Here is a 26,956-nt window from a genome sequence, read left to right as displayed (position 1 = left end):
AAAAAATTGTGAGCTTTGGAACCTGGTACTCTGCACCTCAACAGGATATGTCTTTTAATGTGATGTCACTAAATATATTGCTACCTAATATAATATAAAACATTGTATGGTATTACTGAAAAAAGGACCTGTGGTCATTAAAAAAATCGCTATGTACTGGTATGTACAGACTCCCTAGTGGGGCTGATCACAAACCTTTTTATGGGGGTTTTATGTTAAACTTATTTTTTTAAAGAATTTTTGGTGGTGTTTTTTTTCTGATATTCCATTTTATTAAAGGGATACTCCGGGGAATAACATCTCATCCCCTATGATCTCCGGCACGGCACCTCAGTCATCCGTGCACTACAGCTGCCACGCCCTCTCCATTCATGTCTATGGGAGGAGGCTTGATGACTACGTACTAGCTTTCACACCCCCTTCCATAGACATGAATGAAGGGGGCGTGGTGTTACGTCCCAAACCTAAGCTTCCATGTTCCAGTGGAAATTTTTTTTCTTTTTGGATTTCTTTTCTGTCTGACCACAGTGCTCTCTGCTGACACCTCTGTCCGTGTCAGGAACTGTCCAGAGCAGGAGAAATCCAAATAGCAAACCTCTCCTGCTCTGGACAGTTCCTGACATGGACAGAGGTGTCAGCAGAGAGCAGTGTGGTCAGACAGAATACATCATACAGCAGCTGATAAGTACTGGAAGGATTAAGATTTTTATATAGAAGTAATTTGCAGACCTGTTTAACTTTCTGGTTGATTTAAAAATAATTATTTTCCACTGGAGTACCCCTTTAACGCTTTTTGGATGTCTAGTAGGTGCTCCTGCCTTGCACAGCCTGTATAATGCACTTTATATATTTAATAATCTCATACCACAATTGTTTTATTAGTGTTTCATCTGTTGGTTTAGATGTCATTGTATGATCTAATTCAGCCACAATTGAGTCACAGTGGTGAGAGGGAAAGGGTGACCGGTAATCCAATACCTGGCTCTACAGGTCACACGTGCATTGTTTCTATCCCCATATCAGATGTACTTTCCCTTCCGCTGTTGTCTCTCTCTCTGCTCAGCAATTAACAGGCTCTTTAAAAGCTATACATAAACTAAGCAGACATTTCAATAAGCAGACATGACTTGTGGTGACCTTCTCATTTTCCTGCTTTGTAGGATACAGTCTATTCTGTGGACCATGTTGGAGGGAGGTGCGCTGGTCTCTAGTTAACAATGTAGTTGACAAGTATGACATCAGTCGGGAGCACTTGTTGCTAGAAATGCTCACCCAGCAGCTTCACGAATGTGCTCAGACAGACGTGCAGCGCCATCTATCCGATAGATACCACAAATGATTATGTCCAGTGCAACGCCATTAAATTGTCTTCCAATCTTTTTTATAAAGGCATAATAACCAGACAGCAAACCGATAAATAAATAGCAGGGACACGTTTTGGGCAGTCATGTGCCCTAAGTCATCAATAACATGACTGTCCAAAACACGTGCATGTCATAAACCTGTGTTTTTATGCCTTTATAATAAAGGATTAGAATTTTTTTTTACTGAAGTTGCTTCGGACATATTCATTTCTAGAAAAACTTCAAAGGGGTACTCCACTGCTAGACATCTTAGTGGTCTCAGACTGTACCCTCCAGATGTCGCTAGGCAACTCACCGGCTTCCGTAGGATCCAGCCGCACAACATCGCCGCCCGCCGATCTCCATCACCCGCAGCCTCCGGATCGGTAAGTGGTTCTTCGGCGCCGGTCCCTGTCGGGTTTCCCCGTCCTGCCCCGCCTTTGGGTGGGCAGGACGGGGAAAACGAAAGTTAACCCCCCCCGCCCCTGATCTGCTATTGGTGGTCGCGTCTAGATGGATACCCACGATCCCCCTTCTATTCCGGGTCACCGGGTCACCATAGACCCGTAATTACCCGGAATCGCGCAAATCGCAAGTGTGAATTCCCTTGCGATTTGCCGCGGTCGCCGACATGGGGGGCCTTTGCACGGGATGCCTGCTGAATGATTTCAGCAGGCATCCCGGTCCGATCCCCGCCCGGTGCGCGGCGGGGACCGGAATTCTCCATGACGTACGCGTACGTCATGGGTCCTTAAGTACCAGAGTGTCATGACGTACGCGTACGTCAAGGGTCCTTAAGGGGTTAAAAGGGTATTTCATGAAAAAAACTTTTTCTTTTCTTATCAACTGGCTCCAGAAATTTAAACAGATTTGTAAATTAGTTCTATTAAAAATCTTAATCCTACCAGTTCTTATCAGCTGCTGAAGTTGAGTGGTTCTTTTCTGTCTGACAACAGTGCTGTTTGCTGACACTTCTGTCTGTCTCAGGAACTGTTCAGAGTAGCAGCAAATCCCCATAGCAAACCTCTCCTACTCTGGACAGTTCCTGAGACAGACAGAGGTGTCAGCAGAGAGCACTGTTGTCAGACAGAAAAGAACAACTCTGCTTCAGCAGCTGATAAGTACTGTTAGGATTAAGATTTTTAAATAGAAATAATTTACAAATCTGTTTAACTTTCTGGACCCAGTTGATTTAAAAAAATGTCATGGAATACTCCTTTAATCCCTTGTTATTCCCATCCTCTATATCATTACTAAAAAAAGTTAAACCAAAATGGCCCTAGTAACGAACCTTGGGGTACACCACTAATAACCGGGGACCAATCAGAATAGGAATTGGGGTTGGGGGTTTGGGTCCAGCGCTTGATTGTTTCAGTTGTACTCATAGAGGAGATCCATTCTCTTCTGTGGCCAATCACCACACACCACCTTTTTCCTCTCTTGTGACATAGAGGGGAATTTATTATACAATTCAGACATCTTTTTTTCATCTAAATTTGTCGCTAGAAAAGTCACATTGTTCCTCCTTGCACCAATTGATTTAGAGGCTTTTTTTTAAATTAAACCCCGATGTTGCCTTATTTAGACCACATTATGCAGTGGTTGCTGATTTGTCAAATGCAAAGTCACACGGATGAAAAATAATTTTAATGACAGGCCAGGTCAAACCAGCCCTAAAAAATGAACTAGTGGCCTCTCATAATTTTCTCTTTCAAAAAAATCTGTATTGTAAAGTTAAACAAAATTCCCCGCAGCTCTGTTCTGATATCCCCCTGCCTGGGGGGTGTATAAAATATGTTCGCAGTGAGAGGGCAGAGGCCGGGGAGAGCACGATCCATCACCGCTCTCCTCTGCTCTGAGTCTGCTACTCTTGCTCGATCCCTGCGCCCACACAGCGGGATCTAGTTTGCTACATCCCCACTGAGCGGCAGAGATGGGGGAACAGACTGATAGCGTAGTGTGAATACAGAAGTAGGTACACTGGGATTTACACAAGTGAGCGTTATGGGTGGTGAGAGAAAGGTATGATTTACCTTTTAGGACCAGTGTGGATCATCTTCAACAGGTAGATAGGCAGGTACACCACCCAGGCTTTCTCCTACACATAGCATTCTTTCTCTACACTGGTTTTGAGGAAGGTCCAAGATTTTAAAGCTGTTTTTCTGGTGTATGGAGTCATTTTTGGTAAATTTAAGTCATTTGCAAAGACGTTAACAATCACATAGGCTATGAAATGGAGGAAAGTTGTATCGGTACTACTGAGAGACTTTCTCCTCACCTAACTGGAGGTAGACTTCCTATATACATACTAGAAATTGGATCTCAGGGGACACCATTTATGAACCCAGATTTCAAAGTTATTTAGAAAAAAACCCTCAAACTTATACAAGAAGCTGAATATTGCCCTCAGCTTACTCCCTTATGGTGTTACGGGAGGATGCCAGTAATGTTTGGAAAGGTCTTTTCATACAGCTATTCTTAAAGTGGGGCTTCAGGGAGACTTTGCGTTAAAATATGAGCTATTCTATAAGTACATACAGCTATTCTACATGCCGGACAGACAAACCAGATCAGTTCCCTTTCAGCAGTGAACTGATAATACTGCCTCTTTTGGCTGTTCTCTGGCCCATTATAGATCAGCCTTGGACTAAGGTTGTAGCATGTACACCTAACCTGTCTGTAAATGTTATAGACTCACAGTGTTTATATGTTATTAGCGTTAAGAGTTGACTCTAGGTGTACCAGATATAGACTTAGAGTGCTCTATACATGTGAGAATGTATGATGTTGGGACCTTTCTGGAAGGGGGAGTTATATCTTGTACAAAGAGTATAAGGCATTCAGATCCCCGCCAACATAAAAGTATGCAAGCTTAGTCTGTAATGGGAGGATGTAGTGGTAGGGGATGTACCATTTGAATGTTCTCCAAATGTTGTACCAAGCCATAAAATGATGGTCTCCCATCATGATACCTGCAGAGCACTCCATTGATAGCTTTCCAGATATTGGATAGTCTCTGTCTGGATAGAAGGGCAGTTGTGATCTGAGTGAATTTACTAGTCAGGCTAAGTTCACACTGTTGTTGAGCTCTGCTAAAGGGAGCTCCTTTGCTCAACCCATTAGAAGGACAGGAGCATTTTTTTTCTCTGCCTAACTCCCCTAAAATAACAGACACCAACACATCCCATTCAAGTCAATGGGATTTGTTGGGACCTAGTGTTGTCCATTGTGCCAAGGGTCTATTCAGCTCTGTTGTTTGAGGCCAAACAAACCCTGAATAGGTCTGAGCACAATGAACCTAGCCTTATGTGATTGTATTTATCTATGCACTGGAACTTAATAGTAGTGTCTCATGTATATCTCTGTGGTCACTGTTATGAATGAGCCCACGATTCAGCTAGTTCTGTGTTCTTGGGAGATGGTATGGGGGCGGGGGGGGGGGGGGGGGTCATTTGTCACTATTTTGTTTTCTTGAAAACAAAATAAAAATGTGATACAAAAACACACACACACTACGAACCCCAATGTTGCCACCATAGTAGTAAGCAAAGTTATAGTGGACTTCACATTGAAGGATAAAATCCTTGGTATAATCTGCAGCATTTCTTCAATACAATGAGCATGCTGTGACTTTAACAATCTGCAACAGGCTTGTATTTTTATATGGAATTTTACATGGAATTTTTCTGCTACAGAAGGATGGCATTTTCATATCCTTCCATGTACAGTCATGGTCGTAAATGTTGGCACCCCTGAATTTTTTTTTCTAGAAAATGAAGTATTTCTCACAGAAAAGGATTACAGTAACACATTTTTTGCTATACACATGTTTATTCCCTTTGTGTGTATTAAAACTAAACCAAAAAAGGGAGGAAAAAAAGCAAATTGGACATAATGTCACACCAAACTCCAAAAATGGTCTGGACAAAATTATTGGCACCCTTAACTTAATATTTGGTTGTACACCCTTTGGAAAAACTAACTGAAATCAGCCACTTCCTTTAACCATCAATAAGCTTCTTACACCTATCAGCCGGAATGTTGGACCACTCTTCCTTTGCAAACTGCTCCAGGTCTCTCTTATTGGAAGGCGCCTTTTCTCAACAGCAATTTTAAGATCTCTCCACAGGTGTTCAATGGGATTCAGAACTCTCCAGCGCTTTGTTGGCATCCATTTCTGGGTGCTTTTTGACATATGTTTGGGGTCATTTTCCTGCTGGAAGACCCAAGATCTCTGACCAAAACCCAGCTTTCTGACACTAGGCTGTATAGTGCAACCCAAAATCCGTTGGTACTCCTCAGATTTCATGATGCCTTGCACACGTTCAAGGCACCCAGTGCCAGAGGCAGCAAAGCAACCCCAAAAAAATCATTGTCACGATTCGGCTGGCTGGAGGTGGATCCTCTGTGCCAGAGAGGGATTGGCGTGGACCGTGCTGGTGGACCGGTTCTAAGTTGCTACTGGTATTCACCAGAGCCCGCCGCAAAGCGGGATGGTCTTGCAGCGGCGGTAGCAACCAGGTCGTATCCACCAGCAACGGCTCAACCTCTCTGACTGCTGAAGATAGGCGCGGTACAAGGGAGTAGACAAGAGCAAGGTCGGACGTAGCAGAAGGTCAGGGCAGGCAGCAAGGATCGTAGTCAGGGGCAACGGCAGGAGGTCTGGAACACAGGCTAGGAACACACAAGGAAACGCTTTCACTGGCACAATGGCAACAAGATCCGGCGAGGGAGTGCAGGGGAAGTGAAGTATAAATAGCGAGTGCACAGGTGAACACACTAATTAAGCCAGCTGCGCCAATCAGTGGCGCAGTGGCCTTTTAAATTGCAGAGACCCGGCGCGCGCGCGCCCTAAGGAGCGGGGCCGCGCGCGCCGGGACAAGACCGACGGAGAGCGAGTCAGGTACGGGAGCCGGGATGCGCATCGCGAGCGGGCGCCTCCCGCATCGCGAATCGCATCCCGGCTGAGAGAGGTATTGCAGCGCACCCGGTCAGCAGGTCTGACCGGGGCGCTGCAAATGCGAGGATGTTGCGAGCGCTCCGGGGAGGAGCGGGGACCCGGAGCGCTCGGTGTAACAATCATTAAACCTCCTCCATATTTCCCTGTAGGTACTGTGTTCTTTTCTATGTAGGCCTAATTCCGTTTTTGTGGAATGATGTGCTTTCCCAGAAAGCTCTATCTTGGTCTCATCTGTCCACAAGATGTTTTCCCAGAAGGATTTTTGCTTACTCAATTTCATATTGGCAAAATGTAGTCTTGCTTTTTTATGTCTCTGTGTCATCAGTGGGGTCCTCCTGGGTCTCCCGTTATTGTCTGAGCCTGCAGGACAGCTTGAATATCTTTGGAACTTGTTTGGGGCTGCTTATCCACTTTCCGGACTATCCGGCTATCTTCAGTCCACACCCAGGGAGATTAGCTACAGTGCCATGCATTGCAAACCTCTTGATAATGTTTCACACTGTGGACAAAGGCAAATCTAGATCTCTAGAGATGGACTTGTAACCTTGAGATTGTTGATATTTTTCCACAATTCTGGTTCTCAAGTCCTCAGACAGTTCTCGTCTCCTCTTTCTCTTGTCTAAAAGACACAAAATGCAAAGACTAAGTGAACTCTCCTTTTTATCTGCTTTCAGGTGTGATTTTCATTTTGCCCCCCCCCCCCCCCCCCCCCTGTTACTTGCCCCAGGTGAGTTTAAAGGAGCATCACATGCTTGAAAAAAATCTTATTTTTCCACAAGTTTGAAAGGGTGCCAATAATTTTTTCCAGACCATTTTTGGAGTTTGGTGTGACATTATGTCCAATTTGCTTTTTTTCCTCCCTTTTTTTGGTTTAGTTCCAATAAATACAAAGGGAATAAACATGTGTATAGAAAAACATGTGTTACTGCAACCCTTTTCTGTGATAAATACTTCATTTTCTAGAAACATGTTGTGGGGGTGCCAACATTTACGGCCATTACTTTTTTTTTTTTTTTTTTGCTGTGGACAAGATGAAGATAAAATCATACGTAATAAAATAGTGATTTTAGCAAATTGGCTTTGCCGGCAGGGGACTGTTGATCGCCATATGTATCCCACTGCAATAATTACAAGAAATCTTTTCTTTGTACACAATTTTACTTTGTCAGAGCTTTTCTATTATTGTCAGCACATAGTGACGCCTTTGCCTTATTCCTCTGTCAGCAGATGATGATATTGTTGCAGTTGTCATTTATTCCTGTGATGCCATTTTCTTCCTAGTTCTGGTTACCCTGAGTCATCATTGTTAGTTATTGATGCTGCATTAATGTCAATTCTATGAGTAACCCCCAACTATTAAAGCAAGAAATAGTTATCTGAAAATGTAAACGTTCTTCCTGCAACAACACTAAAATTCACCAGTCATAATTTACAAAGTATTCATTTGAAGATGCAGGTAAAAAATAAATGAATAATCAACTAAATAAATCATCCAAGAGCTCTCCCTGAAAGTAATGCTCCAACTTTTATAAATATGTTATTTTAATAGCTCTCCAAATCCCAATAAAAGACATTCAGTTCCTGCAGTTGCCACTAGAGGGTTCGTGCAAGTTTTCTGCTTAAAGGGGCACTCCGCTGGAAAACAATTTTTTTCTAATCAACTGGTGCCGGTAAGTTAAACAGATTTGTTAATTACTTGTATATAAAAATATTTTTATCAGTACTTATCAGCTGCTGTATCGAGGAAGATATATAGTTCTTTTCTAGCTGACCACAGTGCTCTCTGCTGACACCTCTGTCCATGTCAGGAACTGCCCAGAACAGGAGAGGTTTGCTATGGAGATTTCCTTGTACTCTGGACCAGGGACGTGCACACATAGGGCTCAAAGGGGGCTTGAGCCCCTGCCTTTTCATGCACCTGCCCCTTAATGCCCTTTTTTTTTTTTTTTTAAAGGTGTGAGGCACAGAGGCACAGGGCAGGAGTGTATAGAGGCATGGCTGGTAGAGATAACAGCAGAGGACAAGAAGAAAGAGCAGATACAAGTGTTAGGAAGTGACATCTTGTCATACAGGCATTCTCTGGACACTGTCTCCCGGGGTCCTGCTGCTGCTGACGGCCCCTCCCCCTCCCTGCTCCTCTCTGGGAAAGGAAAGGAAGAGATGGAGGATAGAAGATCAGCTGGAGCTGCCATGAGGGGACAGTGATCATCAGCCGGGTCTGTCAGGGAGGACTGTAGGGATGGTGGACTGTGTGGGGGGACTTAGAAGAGTTAGAAGAGTCCACAGTGACAGTAACTGATGATCAGCGGGGTGGTCTGTCAGGGAGGACTGTAGGGAGGGTGGACTGTGTGAGGGGACTTAGAAGAGTTAGAAGAGTCCACAGTGACAGTAACTGATGATCAGCAGGGTGGTCTGTCAGGGAGGACTGTAGGGAGGGTGGACTGTGTGAGGGGACTTAGAAGAGTTAGAAGAGTCCACAGTGACAGTAACTGATGATCAGCAGGGTGGTCTGTCAGGGAGGACTGTAGGGAGGGTGGACTGTGTGAGGGGACTTAGAAGAGTTAGAAGAGTCCACAGTGACAGTAACTGATGATCAGCAGGGTGGTCTGTCAGGGAGGACTGTAGGGAGGGTGGACTGTGTGAGGGGACTTAGAAGAGTTAGAAGAGTCCACAGTGACAGTAGCTGATGATCAGCAGGGTGGTCTGTCAGGGAGGACTGTAGGGAGGGTGGACTGTGTGAGGGGACTTAGAAGAGTTAGAAGAGTCCACAGTGACAGTAGCTGATGATCAGCAGGGTGGTCTGTCAGGGAGGACTGTAGGGAGGGTGGACTGTGTGAGGGGACTTAGAAGAGTTAGAGTCCACAGTGACAGTAACTGATGATCAGCAGGGTGGTCTGTCAGGTAGGACTGTAGGGAGGGTGGACTGTGTGAGGGGACTTAGAAGAGTCCACAGTGACAGTAACTGTTGATCAGAAGGGTGGTCTGTCAGGGAGGACTGTAGGGAGGGTGGACTGTGTGAGGGGACTTAGAAGAGTCCACAGTGACAGTAACTGATGATCAGCAGGGTGGTCTGTCAGGGAGGACTGTAGGGAGGGTGGACTGTGTGAGGGGACTTAGAAGAGTCCACAGTGACAGTAGCTGAAGATCAGCAGGGTGGTCTGTCAGGGAGGACTGTAGGGAGGGTGGACTGTGTGAGGGGACTTAGAAGAGTCCACAGTGACAGTAACTGATGATCAGCAGGGTGGTCTGTCAGGGAGGACTGTAGGGAGGGTGGACTGTGTGAGGGGACTTAGAAGAGTCCACAGTGACAGTAACTGATGATCAGCAGGGTGGTCTGTCAGGGAGGACTGTAGGGACGGTGGACTGTGTGATGGGACTTAGAAGAGACCACAGTGACAGTAACTGATGATCAGCAGGGTGGTCTGTCAGGGAGGACTGTAGGGACGGTGGACTGTGTGAGGGGACTTAGAAGAGTCCACAGAGACAGTAACTGATGATCAGCAGGGTGGTCTGTCAGGGAGGACTGTAGGGAGGGTGGACTGTGTGAGGTGGCTTAGAAGAGTCCACAGTGACAGTAACTGATGATCAGCAGGGTGGTCTGTCAGGGAGGACTGTAGGGACGGTGGACTGTGTGAGGGGACTTAGAAGAGTCCACAGTGACAGTAACTGATGATCAGCAGGGTGGTCTGTCAGGGAGGACTGTAGGGACGGTGGACTGTGTGAGGGGACTTAGAAGAGACCACAGTGACAGTAACTGATGATCAGCAGGGTGGTCTGTCAGGGAGGACTGTAGGGACGGTGGACTGTGTGAGGGGACTTAGAAGAGTCCACAGAGACAGTAACTGATGATCAGCAGGGTGGTCTGTCAGGGAGGACTGTAGGGAGGGTGGACTGTGTGAGGTGGCTTAGAAGAGTCCACAGTGACAGTAACTGATGATCAGCAGGGTGGTCTGTCAGGGAGGACTGTAGGGACGGTGGACTGTGTGAGGGGACTTAGAAGAGTCCACAGTGACAGTAACTGATGATCAGCAGGGTGGTCTGTCAGGGAGGACTGTAGGGACGGTGGACTGTGTGAGGGGACTTAGAAGAGACCACAGTGACAGTAACTGATGATCATCAGGGTGGTCTGTCAGGGAGGACTGTAGGGACGGTGGACTGTGTGAGGGGACTTAGAAGAGTCCACAGAGAAAGTAACTGATGATCAGCAGGGTGGTCTGTCAGGGAGGACTGTAGGGAGGGTGGACTGTGTGAGGTGGCTTAGAAGAGTCCACAGTGACAGTAACTGATGATCAGCAGGGTGGTCTGTCAGGTAGGACTGTAGGGAGGGTGGACTGTGTGAGGGGACTTAGAAGAGTCCACAGTGACAGTAACTGATGATCAGCAGGGTGGTCTGTCAGGGAGGACTGTAGGGAGTGTGGACTGTGTGAGGGGACTTAGAAGAGTCCACAGTGACAGTAACTGATGATCAGCAGGGTGGTCTGTCAGGGAGGACTGTAGGGAGGGTGGACTGTGTGAGGGGACTTAGAAGAGTCCACAGTGACAGTAAGTGATGATCAGCAGGGTGGTCTGTCAGGGAGGACTGTAGGGAGGGTGGACTGTGTGAGGGGACTTAGAAGAGTCCACAGTGACAGTAAGTGATGATCAGCAGGGTGGTCTGTCAGGGAGGACTGTAGGGAGGGTGGACTGTGTGAGGGGACTTAGAAGAGACCACAGTGACAGTAACTGATGATCAGCAGGGTGGTCTGTCAGGGAGGACTGTAGGGAGGGTGGACTGTGTGAGGGGACTTAGGAGAGTCCACAGTGACAGTAACTGATGATCAGCAGGGTGGTCTGTCAGGGAGGACTGTAGGGACGGTGGACTGTGTGAGGTGGCTTAGAAGAGTCCACAGTGACAGTAACTGATGATCAGCAGGGTGGTCTGTCAGGGAGGACTGTAGGGAGGGTGGACTGTGTGAGGGGACTTAGAAGAGTCCACAGTGACAGTAAGTGATGATCAGCAGGGTGGTCTGTCAGGGAGGACTGTAGGGAGGGTGGACTGTGTGAGGGGACTTAGAAGAGTCCACAGTGACAGTAAGTGATGATCAGCAGGGTGGTCTGTCAGGGAGGACTGGCCTCCTCTGTACAAGCAGCTTCAGGGAAATGATAGTGTGTTTTTGTGTTGTTTTGTTTTTTTCCTTATTTATTCTGATATACAGTATGGGGGAGATTTAACAAGACCTGTCCAGAGGAAAAGTTGCCCATAGCAACCAATCAGATTTCTTATTTTACTTTTGAAAAGGCCTCTGAAAAATGAAAGAAAGGATCTGATTGGTTGCTATGGGCAACTTTTCCTCTGGACAGGTCTTGTTAAATCTCCCCCATAGTGTCCCTCACCTACAGTACCTGAAAAGCTTAGTCCAGCATAGTTCTTCTTTCCCTCCCTATAAACCAGTGTTTCCCAACCAGGGGCCTCCAATTGGTACAAAACTACAACTCTCAGCCAAAGGCTGTCCAGGCAAGCTGGGAGTTGCAGTTTTGCAACAGCTGGAGGCACCCTGCTTGGGAAACACTGCTATAAACCAATAGTGTTACCTATAATGCCATTCCACATCTATATCTTCCCCACATCATCAGTCCCTACAATCTTTGTATTGTCCCACCTTTCTTGAGGACCTGTCCAGAGGAAAAGTTGCCCATAGCAACCAATCAGATTGCTGCTTTCAGTTTTCAGAGGCCTTGTTAAAAATGAAAGAAGCGATCTGATTGGTTGCTATGGGCAACTGGACAACTTTTCCTCTGGACAGGTTTTGATAAATCTCCCCCATTTTGCTGCAGAATTTCTGCTGGTAATTCAATAACAAAATCCACAGTATAAAATCTGTAGCAAAAAAATCTGTAGCAAAATCCCAATGGCTGGATTCACACTGTATTTGTGTTAACATTTAAAGCACAACTCTGTTGCTTATGATAAATAACTATTGTGCAGAACCAATTTGGCTTCTAAATACCTTAAAGGGGTACTTTTTTTTTTTTTTTTTTTTTAAAGAACTGGTGCCAGAAAGTAAAAAAAATTTTGAAATTACTGCTATTTAATAATATAGCAGTTGTATACTACAGAGGAAATTATTTTCTTTTTAAATTTCTTTTTTGTCCTGTCCACACTGCTCTCTGCTGACACCTCTGTCCATGACAGGAACTGTCCAGAGCAGGAGAGGTTTGCTATGGGGATTTCTCCTGCTCTGGACAGTTCCTGATACAGGCATCAGGTGTCAGCAGAGAGCACTGTGGACAAGACAAAAAGAAATTCATAAAGAAAATAATTTCTCTGTAGTAAATAGCTGCTAATAAGTACTGGAAGGGTAAAGATTTTTTTAATAGAAGTAATTTACAAATATGTTTAACTTTCTGGGACAAGTTGATTAAAAAAAATAATAATAATGTTTTCCACCAGAGTACCCCTTTAACAGGGCTCCTTTCTCCCCACAGCTGATAACTGAGCATAGTCCATATGCAGCTTATGTAGCACCAGACCCAGTGTGACACGAGGTGTGGACAGCACCAGGACACTGCGATGAGCTTATCTCCAGCCGCAGTGATGTCCCACCTCGGTCGGTAATAGGCTGAGCGCATGTCATATAAGGAGCCTTGGCCTGTTATATGACACTGCGCTCATTGTATCACTGGTCAAGGCGGGAAATCGCTGCGCCCGGCAATAAGTTCATCGCAGTGTTTCCATCTGTGCACAGGAAGCAGAAAGAAGGCTGGAACAGAGGACAGAAAAGCTATATCAGTGCAACGGGGGAGCTGTGGATGGTACGTTAAAGGGTATAAGTGTTTGTTCGCGGGGGGTCCAAACGCTGGGCCCCCCGCAATCTCGTGCACGGGGCCACAGCTCTGCCCCGCAGGGGGCGTGCCAGCCGCGGCGTGATGTCACGGCTGACACGCCTCCTCCATGTAGTTCAATCGGAGAAGCGGGGAGGCAGCGTTTGTGCGTAACTGTCGATCTTTCACTGAGTGCTAATGCGGGGGCCCCATTAGGGAGATCGCGGGGGTCAAACACTTATCCTCTATCCTGTAGATTTCCCAAGCGCGGTCCTCAAGTCCCCCTAACAGGTCATGTTTTCAAGATTCCCTTAGTCTTTCACAGGTGATATAATTCTGGTCTGTGCATCAGGCATCTCTACAACTATATCACCTGATAACATGACCTGTTGGGGGTATTTAAAGGACAACTGCAGCCAAATTTAACTTATCCTCTATCCACAAGATAGGGGATAAGTGTTTGATCGCGGGGGGTCCGACCGCTGGGACCCCCCGCGATCTACCTAACGGGGCGCCGGCATTAGCGCTCATTGTGAGCGCTAATGCGCGTAACGTCGAGCTCTGAGCTCGACGGTCTACACCCCGTCCCCGCCCCATCCCCATACAGTTCTATGGGGGAGGCATGCTGCGGCCGACATGCCCCCTGCACGGGAGAGCCACGGCACAGCCGCGGCCCCGTACAGGAGATCGCAGGGGGGCCCAGCAGTCGGACCCCCCCCCCGTGATCAAACACTTATCCCCTATCCTGTGGATAGGGGATAAGTAAAATTTTGGCTGCAGTTGTCCTTTAAGGACCGTGCTTGGGTTAACACTGGTCTAGGGAGTTGCATATGGATCGGGTGTGCCCTTTTTTTCACATTGAGCCCCTGCCCCTCAAAATTCCTGTGCACGCCCCTGCTCTGGACAGTTCCTGACACGGACAGAGAGCACTGTGGTCAGACAGGAAAGAGCTACACAACTTCCTTTCTGTCTGACAACAGTGCTCTCTGCTGACACCTCTGTCTGTCTCAGAAACTGTCCAGAGCAAAATAGGTTTGCTCTGGACAGTTCCTGAGACAGACAGAGGTGTCAGCAGAGAGCACTGTTGTCAAACAGAAAATAACAACTCAACTTCAGCAGCTGATAAGTCCTGGAAGGATTAAGAATTTTAAATAAAGGTAACTTACAAATCTGTTTAACTTTTTGGCACCAGTTGATTTTTTTTTTATTATTTGTTTATCACGGAGTACCCCTTTAAGTCGTTTATAACCAGATTATGAAGGGAGAATGTTATTTTACCAACTTGAGTGTGTAGCTCACCATGTCAGCTGGAGGCTTGGATCAACCCCAGATCTAAATCAAGTTGCTTAAGAAAGACACGATATATAACAGCTTGAATAGCTTTAAACTTATCCAGCTTTCATCATATCATGAACAATGCATTCCAGTCATGAAAAACACCTAAATATTCACCCAAGTGGAGTTAGTAACCTAGCAGATGTTAGTAACGGCACACCAACGGTTCCTTCCAAACGGAGCTTCTTTCTCCCGGCCGTTCAGTTTGCAGATTGCTGTGGTCGGAGTGTGCAGCTGTGTTTCAGGCCATCGCCCCCTTTGTTAAGCATTTCTGCTTAAGACCATGTTCACACAACCGATTCCATGCGGGATGTGCGCCCGGAAAACACAAGCGGACATTCCACTTATTTGAATGATCCGGCGGGTGCTAGGACCGCTCAGAAATGGAACCGTCTCATAGACGGCAATGCATTCCGAGCAGACAGCAATGTGTACCATTGTCTATTGGCGGTGAGCTCTGGTTGTGCCCTCTTGTGGACTACCTTTCTTTTCTGGCACAGAGCTACTTGCCCTACATTGACACAGTTTTCGGGAGACCTTGTTAATCTTCCCCAATTTTCTCACTTGATGGCTCTATTTATGAAGTTGATTGGGACAAGGTTTTTCTCTCAACTGTTGTATCTAGCATTCTATGCTTAGGAGAAAAACTACTAAATACATACCCCTAGGTACCGACACCGATTGGTGCTGCATGCAATCTTTAGCTCTGTGTCTGGCAATACTAAACTTATGATGGTAGTATCCTTCATTGCTAACATATTGGACTAACATTTTTACACTGTTAAATTCCATTTATGCATCTAATCAGTTCACCTGAGATTACCAGGTGCAGTGATAAATCTCCACCCCCTCTCCTTTCAACAGCCAGAAAATACACAGAAAATGGAAGCAATATTAGGAAATCTTTTCAGTGATGGAATTACAAACAGTATGGCTACAAACACATGCCTGCCATATCAGGATAACAGATAAGTAAGGCATACACAAGAACTTCTACATTATTCTTTAATAATAGCCCATGCTGCACTATAAAGAAAAACAAAATCGTTTTCACATCGTGTGCTGAAACTCTGGCGCAAATCTCCTACATGTGGCCTTACCTTGAAGAATTTACACACATTGCACTAGTGGCACCCTTTAGGGGTGGATTAGATGCTGTATCTGAAGAAAAAGGCCCCAAACATTTTTAAAAAGGGCTGCGGCAGGATATTTTTAGCATGTTCCAGGCCATCTCGTAGTCTGAGATTTAGGCCATGTTCACAAGTCTGAATTTCCATGCCAGATTCTGCATTGGAATCCGGCACGGAGATTCTACTGCAGCAGAGTCCCATTGAATTCAACAGGATTCTGCTGGGCTGTGCACACGGCGTCATTTCCGTGTCAGATGTTTCCGGCACAATAATTTCATTTTCCGCACGGAATGCATAGCCGTCTATGAGATGGCGCATTCCTGTGTGGTCCTTGTGCCGGAAAATTATGCCAGTGACCTGCAGTTTGTGGAATGTCCGCACGGAGATTCTCTGTGAACATAGCCTTACCCAAGACTGACACGATCAAAAGTTGGAATGCAGAAGTCCCTTAGAGTTGTATGGGGTTTCCGAAATTTCCACTTCTGATTGCATCAGTCTTGGGCTACAAGATTACCTGGAACGTTTTAAAAAATATCTTTCCACCGCTCATTGTGGCAGGTACACTTTAAATTTATGCAGTTTTAGATTTAGCTGGATCAGTGGTAGAATTAGTTTTTAATTACTAAGTTTACGTTTTAAAACAGTTAGAAAAATGTTTAGAAGACCTGTAAACCAGATTACATGTATTACATAGAAATAACAGTGACAAGTCAGCTCTAACCTTTCAGAGTTTTTACTTGTTCTTATCTGGAGAATCCACTAGAGGGAGCTATTGTTTAAATGAAGGGAATTTGTATTTGTAATATGGGGATGTGTTTAAAATAAATAAACAAAGTTTAACAATTTATATTCTTTGATTAATATTGGTTAGTCATAATAATATTATTTTAGTCAATGTAAACAATTAAAAAAAAAATGTTTTATATTCAATGAGCTGCTCAATTGAACTTATTAAAGTTATTATGAATTTAAGTTGATTACATATTTATCTACTGTTATAACAATAGATTATATGTAATCAATCTTAAATTAATAATATATATAATTATGGTTAACTGTACATAAACCAGTTATACTTTTAAAGGGGTAAACCTTTTTTCTTTTAAATCAACTGGTGGCAGAAAGTTAAACATATTTGTAAATGACTTCTATTAAAAAATCTTAATCCTTCCAGTACTTATTAGCTGCTGAATGCTACAGAGGAAATTCCTTTCTTTTTGGAACACTGATGACATCATGAGCACAGTGCTCTCTGCTGACATCTCTGTCCATTTTAGCAACCATGCATAGCAGATGTATGCTAAGGGCAGCATGGTGGCTCAGTGGTTAGCACTGCTGCCTTGCAGTACTGGGGACTTGGGTTCAAATCCCACTAAGGACAACAATAAATGAAGCGTTATTATTATTATAACGTCAGCAGAGAGAACTGTGCTCGTGATGTCATCAGAGAGCATTCCAAAAAGAAAAGAATTTCCTCTGTAGTATTCAGCAGCTAATAAGTACAGGAAGGATTAAGATTTTTTAATAGAAGTAATTTACAAATATGTTTAACTTTCTGCCACCAGTTGATTTAAAAGAAAAAAGGTTTTCACCGGAGTACCCCTTTAACTTTTTCACTTTGTTCTTATTACAAATATTTATCTTATTTTATAAACAAAAATGATACAAAAAATACAAAGAATATTCAGTAATAAACATCCCTAAATATAGTTCTGTATTAGCAATGTAAGTCCCCTTTAGGCAGAATCTTGTCTGGATTATAAAGGGGTTATCTGGGCTTTAAAAATAATTAACATAGGCCATTGACAGTAGATCAGCAGGGTCTGACTCTCAGAACTCCCCACACCCCGATTTTAAGAGTCCAAAATACTCTTGCGAGCTTCGCTGCCTCCTTAATGTTTACAATAATTTTACCATTCCATTGACCTCCATATAAGGTTGACAGACACGCCCGCTACATTCAGCAATATGGGAGAGGTGGGGATGCAGGAACGCTGTATCTCTACATCTCCTATAGAAATACATGGAAGGGGTGTGTCAGCCGAGCCAGCAAAGCTGGGGCCCCGTACAGGAGATGGGGACCCCACCTGCGAATTTGGTTTTAAATTTCTTTTCATTTTTGGATCTATTTTTATGCTGTAAACAAATGCATGCCATAGGCTCTTTAAAGGAAGACACTGGGTACTTTTATTTTATTTTTTTACTTTTTTTTTAATATAGCCACAGTGTTCCAAACTTCGAAAGCCCCTTGAGCACAAAACAGTCTAGACTGGAGATTCAATACATGTTTACTCTTTACTCTTTTAGAAGATAGAGGAATTATTTGATGTTGCAGTCCAATTGTAATCATTCTATTTCATGGCAGAATCAATACAGCATCTGAAAATAGTGCTTTTTACCACACTAAGGGAAGGTTATTAAAAGAAGGTAGCAGATGTCTTATACCGCAGTCATTTATGAAGGTATTTTTAGCTAATGTACTATATTATACTTATTATTAGTGTTCTGTGGGAAAGACGTACTATGCATGTTTCAAATGGGCTGACATAAAATTGCTATATAAGATGTATTTCATACATCTTTTATTATTTTTTATTGGCATGTATAAGGGGTTATCCAGGAAAAAAAAAAATTTATATATCAACCGGCTCCAGAAAGTTAAGCAGATTTGTAATTTACTTCTATTAAAAAATCTTAATCCTTTCAGTACTTATGAGCTTCTGAAGTTAAGGTTGTTCTTTTCTGTCTAAGTCCTCTCTGATGACACCTGTCTCAGGAAACGCCCAGTTTAGAAGCAATTCCCCATAGCAAACCTCTTCTAAACTGGGCGTTTCCCGAGACAGGTGTCATCAGAGAGGATTTAGACAGAAAAGAACAACCTTAACTTCAGAAGCTCATAAGTACTGAAAGGATTAAGATTTTTTAATAGACATAAATTACAGATCTGTTTATCTTTCAGGAGCCAGTTGATATATATATATATATATATATATATATATATATATATATATAAAAGTTTTTTCCTGGAATACCCCTTTAATCTTGCAGGCAGTCTTGTAACATGATCTAAAATAATGCTCCTAACATAGCTCAAATAGCGTTACTATGCAGTACTCGTATAGTATTAAGAAAATAGAACCATAAAGTGCTCAAAAACAATAATAGAATACTCACGTAAAACAGCTATACAGAACTTAAATAGAACCTCAAAACAGTAGTCATAATGGCATTCTCTTTGCAGATTACTTAGATCATACAGCCCTAAAATTGTTGTTAGTGGGCAGCGGATCTCCCCGTGTAAACAGGGGATATGATACTAACAATGATAGAAGTGATCGGTCACATAAATGATCCAAGGATCAATTGTGTGGCCATTCACTCCCAATAACTGGACACTTTTACCAAACACCGATCAGTGCTTGTATTAGGCAGCCGTCTGCCTGTGTGAACAGAGACTTACTGCTGCTACAACTACTACTACTACTACTACTACTACTACTACTACTACTACTACTAAAAAGAAATGCACGCTCAACAGAGGGTAGTGTGCACAGTGCCTTTTATATGTATGGCCTCCCGAACAATAGTAAATTATGGTGACCTCCTAAATAGAGATGAGCAAATTTACAGTAAATTCGATTCATCACGAACTTCTCGGCTCGGCAGTTGATGGCTTATCCTGCATAAATGAGTTCAGCTTTCAGGTGCTCCCGTGGGCTGGAAAAGGAGCACCTGAGGGCTGAACTAATTTATGCAGGATAAGTCATCAACTGCCGAGCCGAGAAGTTTGTGACGAATCGAATTTACTGTAAATTCGCTCATCTCTACTCCTAAACACTAAATACCACAACAACAAAAAATGAAGTCACTTACTAAGAGTAATGTGCCATTAATGATGAAAACATTTTATTGATGCAAGATAAAATGACATTAAAACAATTACATAAGATCATTTATATAAGATAAAATACATGTTACAAGCATTAACAAAAGGCGATATTACCAGATCTGCACAGGAGTAATAGAAGTGACATACACAATAATGGGTCAGATTATAACAGTGTAAGATTAAATTGCACGTAAGGGGATATGTAGTAACAGTAGAAGGATTAGCACAGGGGACATGCATAATACAATTTTCCTTCAAAAATGTGCGGCAATCAGTACAGAAATGCTATGTGCATTAGAACATATACATGCAAAAACAAATGCAAACTATACAGACTAACACTGTAAAAAGCAAATGATCAGTGCAGAGACCAGGGTTTCTTTACTACTACTACTAATTATTTTACTACTACTCATTAAGGTTAAAGGGGTACTCTGGTGAAAACCTTTTTTCTTTGAAATCAACTGGTGGCAGAAAGTTAAACATATTTGTAAATTACTTCTATTAAAAAATCTTAATCCTTCCTGTATTTATTAGCTGCTGAATACTACAGAGGCAATTCTTTTCTTTTTGGAATGCTCTCTGATGACATCACGAGCACAGTTCTCTCTGCTGACGTTATTATAATAATAATAACACTTTATTTATTGTTGTCCTTAGTGGGATTTGAACCCAAGTCCCCAGCGCTGCAAGGCAGCAGTGCTAACCACTGAGCCACCATGCTTCCCTTAGCATACATCTGCTATGCATGGTTGCTAAAATGGACAGAGATGTCAGCAGAGAGCACTGTGCTCATGATGTCATCAGTGTTCCAAAAAGAAAGGAATTTCCTCTGTAGCATTCAGCAGCTAATAAGTACTGGAAGGATTAAGATTTTTTTTAATAGAAGTCATTTACAAATATGTTTAACTTTCTGCCACCAGTTGATTTAAAAGAAAAAAGGTTTTCACCGGAGTACTCCTTTAAGGCATGCAGATATATTTATGTAACTGACAAGACTGACAATATAGTAGCTGAAAGGTTAGCATTGTTGCCTTTATCTGACCAAGGACAACATAAGCATAGAGTATGTATGTCCTCCTGATGGTATAAATGCTCACAATTTTTATACAGTGCTGTAACGTGCAAATAAATAAATAAGTAAAATAGTTAAAGTCTGAAAAAGATATGGGGTCGTCCAGTCAGCCTGTGATCCTATAGTGTTGTTCCAGAAGAATGTAAAACCCTTATGAGATGGATGATAAATGCTCACAAATCTAGCGACCATATATTGTAATATCCAGGCCCCTCCTTCAATGAATCAAATAACATTACAACATCATGCAGCTGACAATTCCATAGCCTCAATGCTCTAACAGTAAGGCTAGGTTCACACTGAGAATGCTCCGGATCGAAAAATTCCATCTGGAGATTCCAAGCGCGGAGAATGCCATCCTCACAGACAACAATGTCTGCGGCACAGATGCTGCCTAGAGAATGAGCAAGCTGATTCTCTTGGTGGTAGAATTTCTGCAGATGAATATACGATTCCGTAGTGTGCACTATATAGTGGTATTCCATTGACAGCAATGAGATTCTGATGCACCACAATTTCTGCCTGAAATTCCTAAGTGGAATTTTTGACAGAAATTCCATAGTGTGAACCTAGCCTAAAGAATCAGCAACTGGAGATCAGTTTTCTAGTGGATTATCCTTATCAGGGGAAAAAAAAAAGAAAGACTTGAAGAACTGAATCCCAACCTTTTTATAAGTGAAGTATTCTCAGAGTCATCTGATTTTCCTCTTTTTCACTAACCAGCCTTGACAGCCATTAAGATTTTTCTCTGCCAAGACTTGACTCCACAGAACCTGCCGGAGAAACACTATGGCCCACATTTATCATTGTCTTTAGACTGTTTTTTGTGTCTAAAAAAGGGACAAAAAAGGCGCAAGCAGGGTTTTTTGCGCCTTTTTTTGCCCCTTTTTGTTTACACATTTCTGCTGATTTTAAGTTGCAATCCACTGATTTTGGCAATAGACATGATATGGAAGGGATTTATCATTGCACCTTTTTGTAAAAAGGAGCAAAAAAAGGCACAAAGCCACTGAAAAGTCTCTAAAACTACACCAGCCCAGACATGGTGTAGCTTTTTGGTGTATGTGTAGACAAAAATTTCAGAAAATGTGACCTGCACAAAATTTATCAAAGCTCTTTTACCTTTTAATACATTTTGTGCTCCTACACATTATCAGCACACAAAAAAAAAAAACGTTTAAGAAAATGCTTCACTTGCACTGCAATGATAAATGTGGGCCTATATGCTACTTTCTTCTGCGCTATGTCACCTGTGGTGAACCAGGAGAGTTGTGGGGTCTGGGGTGTTGCGTTGATGTAAGTGCAGGGTCTGGTGGTATTAACCCTTGAATGTTGTGACGCCAGGGTGCGGTTTCCTTAGTGTTAATGGCCCTACCGCCAACCGTCCCAGAAATGGTAGGGAAAATAACAGAATGTCCACAGCAGACTTTATGAATAAACTGAAGAACTTTACTTGAAGATTTTATGCAACAGTCTCTATACATAACAGTTTCTTAAGAGGTAACCGTGACACAGGTTCCTCACAGGTTTTGCTGGGACTTTGAAGCAATGAGCTTTGATGCAGGCCACTGTGCTACTAATTAGATACTTTAGCTGATAGTAGTCACACAGGATTTGATAGATTGAGCTTTGTAACTTATGGTTTAGTGGCTGCTAGTTCTTTCAGGCTTTCGCCTAGCTGAATTGAAATTTGTGCTGAGATAGTTGTGCTTGCTTGATGGTCCGGAACTAAGAGAGAATTGACAGACTACAGCTCATATAATAAGGGGCTGGACTAAGCTCATTGGTCAGCAAACCTGTAAGTCCTGAACCCAGTGAACTCTGGGTACATCACATGACCCAGTAAAGGTCCTTAAACAATCATACATTACACTGTACATCACGTGACCCAAGAAAAGGTCCTATACATACACATTTCCTATACATTTATATTATTTTTATATATTAAACAATACATTAACAGAATTCATATGAGGTGACCAGGGGTAAGCCCCGCAGGAGAGCCCCATGGGAATGAAGGGACTCTGGCTGAGGGGACCCTAGACAGGAACAGGACCAGGTCCTGTACCGGGACAACACACAACAGCTTTACAAACTCTCCATGTGTATTGCCCCATATAACAATAATGCCTGCTTTTTGCCCCCATATAGTGGTAAGGCCCCCTTTGTGCCCACATATAGTTGTAGGCCCCATACTGCCTCCATATAGTTGTAGCCCACTCCCTTCTACCATACTTTGGTGTTCCACTGCTCATTTGGTCGGGAACCTACTGCAATAGGTACCTGGTGGAGAGGACCAGTGGGACACTGAAGCTGTCACAGTTATTATTGTGCACAGCAGCCAGGGGCCCGCCCTTCTCCTCTGCTGTTCCACTGCTCTGCCCCTTGAGTGAGCAACATAAACTAGTACCAGCAACCACTGCTCACTTCTCTTAACCCCTTAATGACCAAGTGTTCTTCAGTTTTTACACTTTCGTTTTTTCCTCTTTACATTAAAAAAATCATAACCCTTTCAATTTTGCACCTAAAAATCCATATGACGTCTTTTTTTTTTTTTGGCGCCACCAATTCTACTTTGTAATGACATCAGTACCCAACGTTTAAAATTGTCATCTTCTGACCCCTATAACTTTTTAAAATTTTTCCACGAACGGGGCGATATGAGGGCTAATTTTTGGTGCCGTGATCTTAAGTTTTTATCGTAACCATTTTTGTTTTGATCAGACTTTTTGATTGCTTTTTAATATTTTTTTTATGGTATAAAATGTGACCAAAAATATGCTATTTTGGACTTTGGAATTTTTTGGCGCGCATGCCATTGATCGTGCGGGTTAATTAATTATATATTTTTATCATTCGGACATTTACGTTTGTTTTTATTTTTATTTACACACTTTTTTAAATGGGAAAAGGGGGTGATTCTGATTTTTATTAGGGAAGGGGTTAAATCAAATGTATTAACTTTTTTTTTTTTTTTTTTAACTTTTTTTAATGCAATGCTAGGGGCTGTAACATTGCATACACTGATTGCAAGAACTGTTAAATGCATTGCCATAGGAATGCATTGATCAGTGTTTCAGGATTGGAGCAATCAAATTCCAATCGGACAGCTGGGAAGAAGGTAAGGCACCTTCCGCTGTCCTCTCAGCTGTTCGGGACACCGTGATTTCACCGCGGCGATCCCAAACAGCTCTGCTGAGCTAGCCGGTATGGATTTCTCCTGTTTTAGAGGCCACGATCAACTTTGATTGTGGCGTCTAAAGGGTTAATATCGGACATCAGCCCGATCGGCGATGTCCGGTATTAGCCACGGGTCCTGGTTGCTGATAGCAACCGGGATCCCTCAGATATGAAGCTTCACAAATCGTGAGCCGGCCACGGACGTAAATATACCTCCGTGGTCTTTAAAGGGTTAAAAAAGCCATGGCGCCCTCTGCCACTTTTAAATCAGGCAGCATGGGTTGCAGCTACTTTGGGAGTAATGACGATTGGCAGTGACCACCATTACTAATATTTTTTCCTTGTACCCCCAGGTTGGGAATTGTTGTTCTAGAGTAAATTAGGGAAAGGGGGGATAAAAACCTTTAAACATGTTAGAAAAGATTTAAATAGGTGTATAAAGAGAGGAAAAAAACGTCAACTCTCCGTCTTCGTTTTCTTGCTTTATTGCATGAACAAATACTCACATAAAAACATAGGGAGAGGGAAGGAGGGTACACGAGGCAACAAGCTCAGTTTCACACTTCAAGAGTGCTTCTTCCGGCCGGGATGCTTTTACTTATGAATTTGATTGCGATATTCTACATATTCTACTTTAACACAGTGGTAAATTTTTGTCGATACTTGCATCATTTCTTGGTGAAAAATTCCTAAATTTCATGAAAAATTGGAAAATTTAGCATTTTTCTAACTTTGAACCGCTCTGCTTGTAAGGAAAATAGACATTCCAAATAAATTCTATATTGATTCACATAAACAAGATGTCTGTCTACTTTATGTTTGCATCATAAAGTTGACATGTTTTTACTTTTGGAAGACATCAGAGGGCTTCAAAGTTCAGCAGCATTTTTCAAATTTTTCACGGAATTTTCTAAATCGGAATTTTTTAGGTACCAGTTCAATTTTGAAGTGGATTTGAAGGGCCTTCATATTAGAAATACCCCATAAATTACCCCATTATAAAAACTGCACCCCTCAAAGTATTCAAAATGACATTCAGAAAGTGTGTTAACCCTTTAGGTGTTTCACAGGAATAGCAGCAAAGTGAAGGAGAAAATTCAAAATCTTCATTCTTTACACTAGCATTTTCTTGTAGACCCAGTTTTTGAATTTTTACAAGGGGTATTAGGAGAAAAAGCCCCCCAAAATCTGTAACCCAATTTCTCTCGAGTAAGGAAATACCTCATATGTGGATGTAAAGTGATCTGTGGGTGCATTAGAGGCAGAGGTGGCTCTCTAATTAGGCAATTTAGGCGGCCGCCTAAGGCCTCACGCTAAAAGGGGCCTTGCGGCCCCCTAAATCGTGTAATTAGCCCGTTCCCACAGAATGATATATCTAAATGTCATGATGTGCAGGTAGTTCGCGCATCATGACATTTATATATGTCATGCAGTTAACTCGGCGATGCGCTGCATCGCACGGGTTAACCTTGCAGAAGTCCCGCTGCCAGCACAACTTCTGCAAGCCCCACAGGGCCATCTGTGTATGATCCTGGTCAGCGATCACTGTGATTGGTCCCTGTGGACCAATCACAGTGATCGCTGACTGGGGGGGGGTTAAAGTTCAGATCCCCCGCCCTGCCCACCCCTAGAAGTCGGGAAGTGCAGGGGAGAGGATCCCGGGATATCTGCTGAGGGACCAGCGGGGACGGCATGGCAATAAGGATCGGCGGCAGGCACACCTGGAGGTGGCGGAAGCAGGCAAGTCTTGAAGGCAGCGGCGGCAGGCAGGTGGAAGCAGCAGTGAAGATTGCCGTAAAGTGATATTCACTGCTGCTTCTAGGAGTTTCAAAACTACAACTCCCAGCATGCCTAGACAGCCTTTGGCTGTCTGGGCATGCTGGGAGTTGTAGTTTTGCAACATCTGGAGGGCTGCAGTTTGGAGCGGGAATGGGATTTTGGAGAGTGAATTTTGCTGAAATGTTTTTTTTTTGTGGGGGGGGGGGGGGGGGCGGCATGTCACATTTAGGAAGCATCTGTGTGTACTGTATTATCCAGGACATGGGTGAGGGGTCATTCAGACGGTGTGTCCCTGTTTGTGTATTGCAGTTTATTAGGGGGCCTGGCTGGTTGTTTGTTTGAAGTCAGGAGTTTCTTTGAAGCGGCAGGATGGGAGATAAGAGATGCCCCTTGGTGGGATCAGAGGGGAGGGGGCAGTGGAGCTTCCCTCCAAAGAACAAGCAGATATGATATTTAAACAATGTTAGAATCAAAGTTGGTTGTTAAGATCTGTGCCCCAAGCTGACAAGACCATCCTAAGAACAGCTGGAGACCCACTCTCATGGACTGGTATAATATTACGCTGTAAGAACTTCATTTTTGCTTTCTGAACTTGCTAAACTCTTTTATATATTTTTGTAACTGTATGTCATTTGTTTCTGTGTTTTTATATAGTCCGCACTGTGATACCTTTTATCAGATTAAATGTTTAATTAATCAGCTCTGGTCTTTGATCTCTAAATATATGAGCTCACCTTTCTGAAGGCAGCTCGGGTGAAACACGTTTATCTAAGGGTTAATTTGGTGACTTGCTGGGGCTAGTAGTGGATACCCAGAGGTCTGGCGGCTTTAACCCTTGCACCATCACACTCTCTCTAGCGTCTCGGCTGGACCGATAGGGTGTGATCATAACATGAGAGATCACAGCCATCACGCCCCCTCCCCTAGACATAAATGGAGGGATCATGGCGTACCGTCACAACCGTCCGAACCCAGCGGATAGGGGATAAGTCCTTCGGATAGGGGATACGTTTTTTTTGTACATGACACGTGTTCTTTAAAGAGTACCTGTCATTAAACCATATTTTCTTAACTAACTCAGATTATATTCCCTAGCTTTAAAAAGCTTTGTATCATACCTTTCCCCTTGCTTACAACGTGTGAGCTCCTGGCAGCAGGCGTGACGTCATTGAAGCCTGCGACAGCTGTGCCTCACCATGCCCATCACACACTTCCTGAGTTTGGTCTCCTGACAGGGTAGGAGAAGCCCAAACTAACTGTTTGACTTGCACAGGGAACAGAACAGAGCCACCTAGTGGCCGTTTTCAATCACATTAAAACATATCAAGGTTGAGAATTTTAACAGCAAGTAAATAGCACAGTGTTCACAAGGAACAATATATAAAAAGTTTAGTTTGGTGACAGGTACTTTTTAAAGCTCCCAGGCAACCTTGTAGCCCTAGGCTTGCCTCGAACCTGATGCAA

General features: G+C 43.3%; 1 protein-coding gene across 3 annotated transcripts in view; it reads left to right on the top strand.

Annotated features, from left to right (window-relative positions):
* ANO4 (anoctamin 4) overlaps positions 1–26,956 on the top strand; it is a 174,161-nt gene that overhangs the window by 15,490 nt on the left and 131,715 nt on the right. The window contains exon 1 of one of the 3 annotated variants that reach the window (XM_056574598.1): positions 17,952–18,031. The exons of the other annotated variants lie outside the window; for them this stretch is intronic. Coding sequence (XP_056430573.1) covers positions 18,004–18,031 — 28 coding nt within the window. The 5' untranslated portion in view covers positions 17,952–18,003. Of the gene's footprint in view, positions 1–17,951; positions 18,032–26,956 lie in introns of those variants that run through there. 3 annotated transcript variants of the gene reach the window in all.

This window comes from Hyla sarda, chromosome 4 (assembly GCF_029499605.1).
Source record: "Hyla sarda isolate aHylSar1 chromosome 4, aHylSar1.hap1, whole genome shotgun sequence".
Classification (NCBI taxonomy): Eukaryota; Metazoa; Chordata; class Amphibia; order Anura; family Hylidae; genus Hyla; species Hyla sarda.
This window is presented reverse-complemented; position numbering and strand designations above follow the sequence as displayed.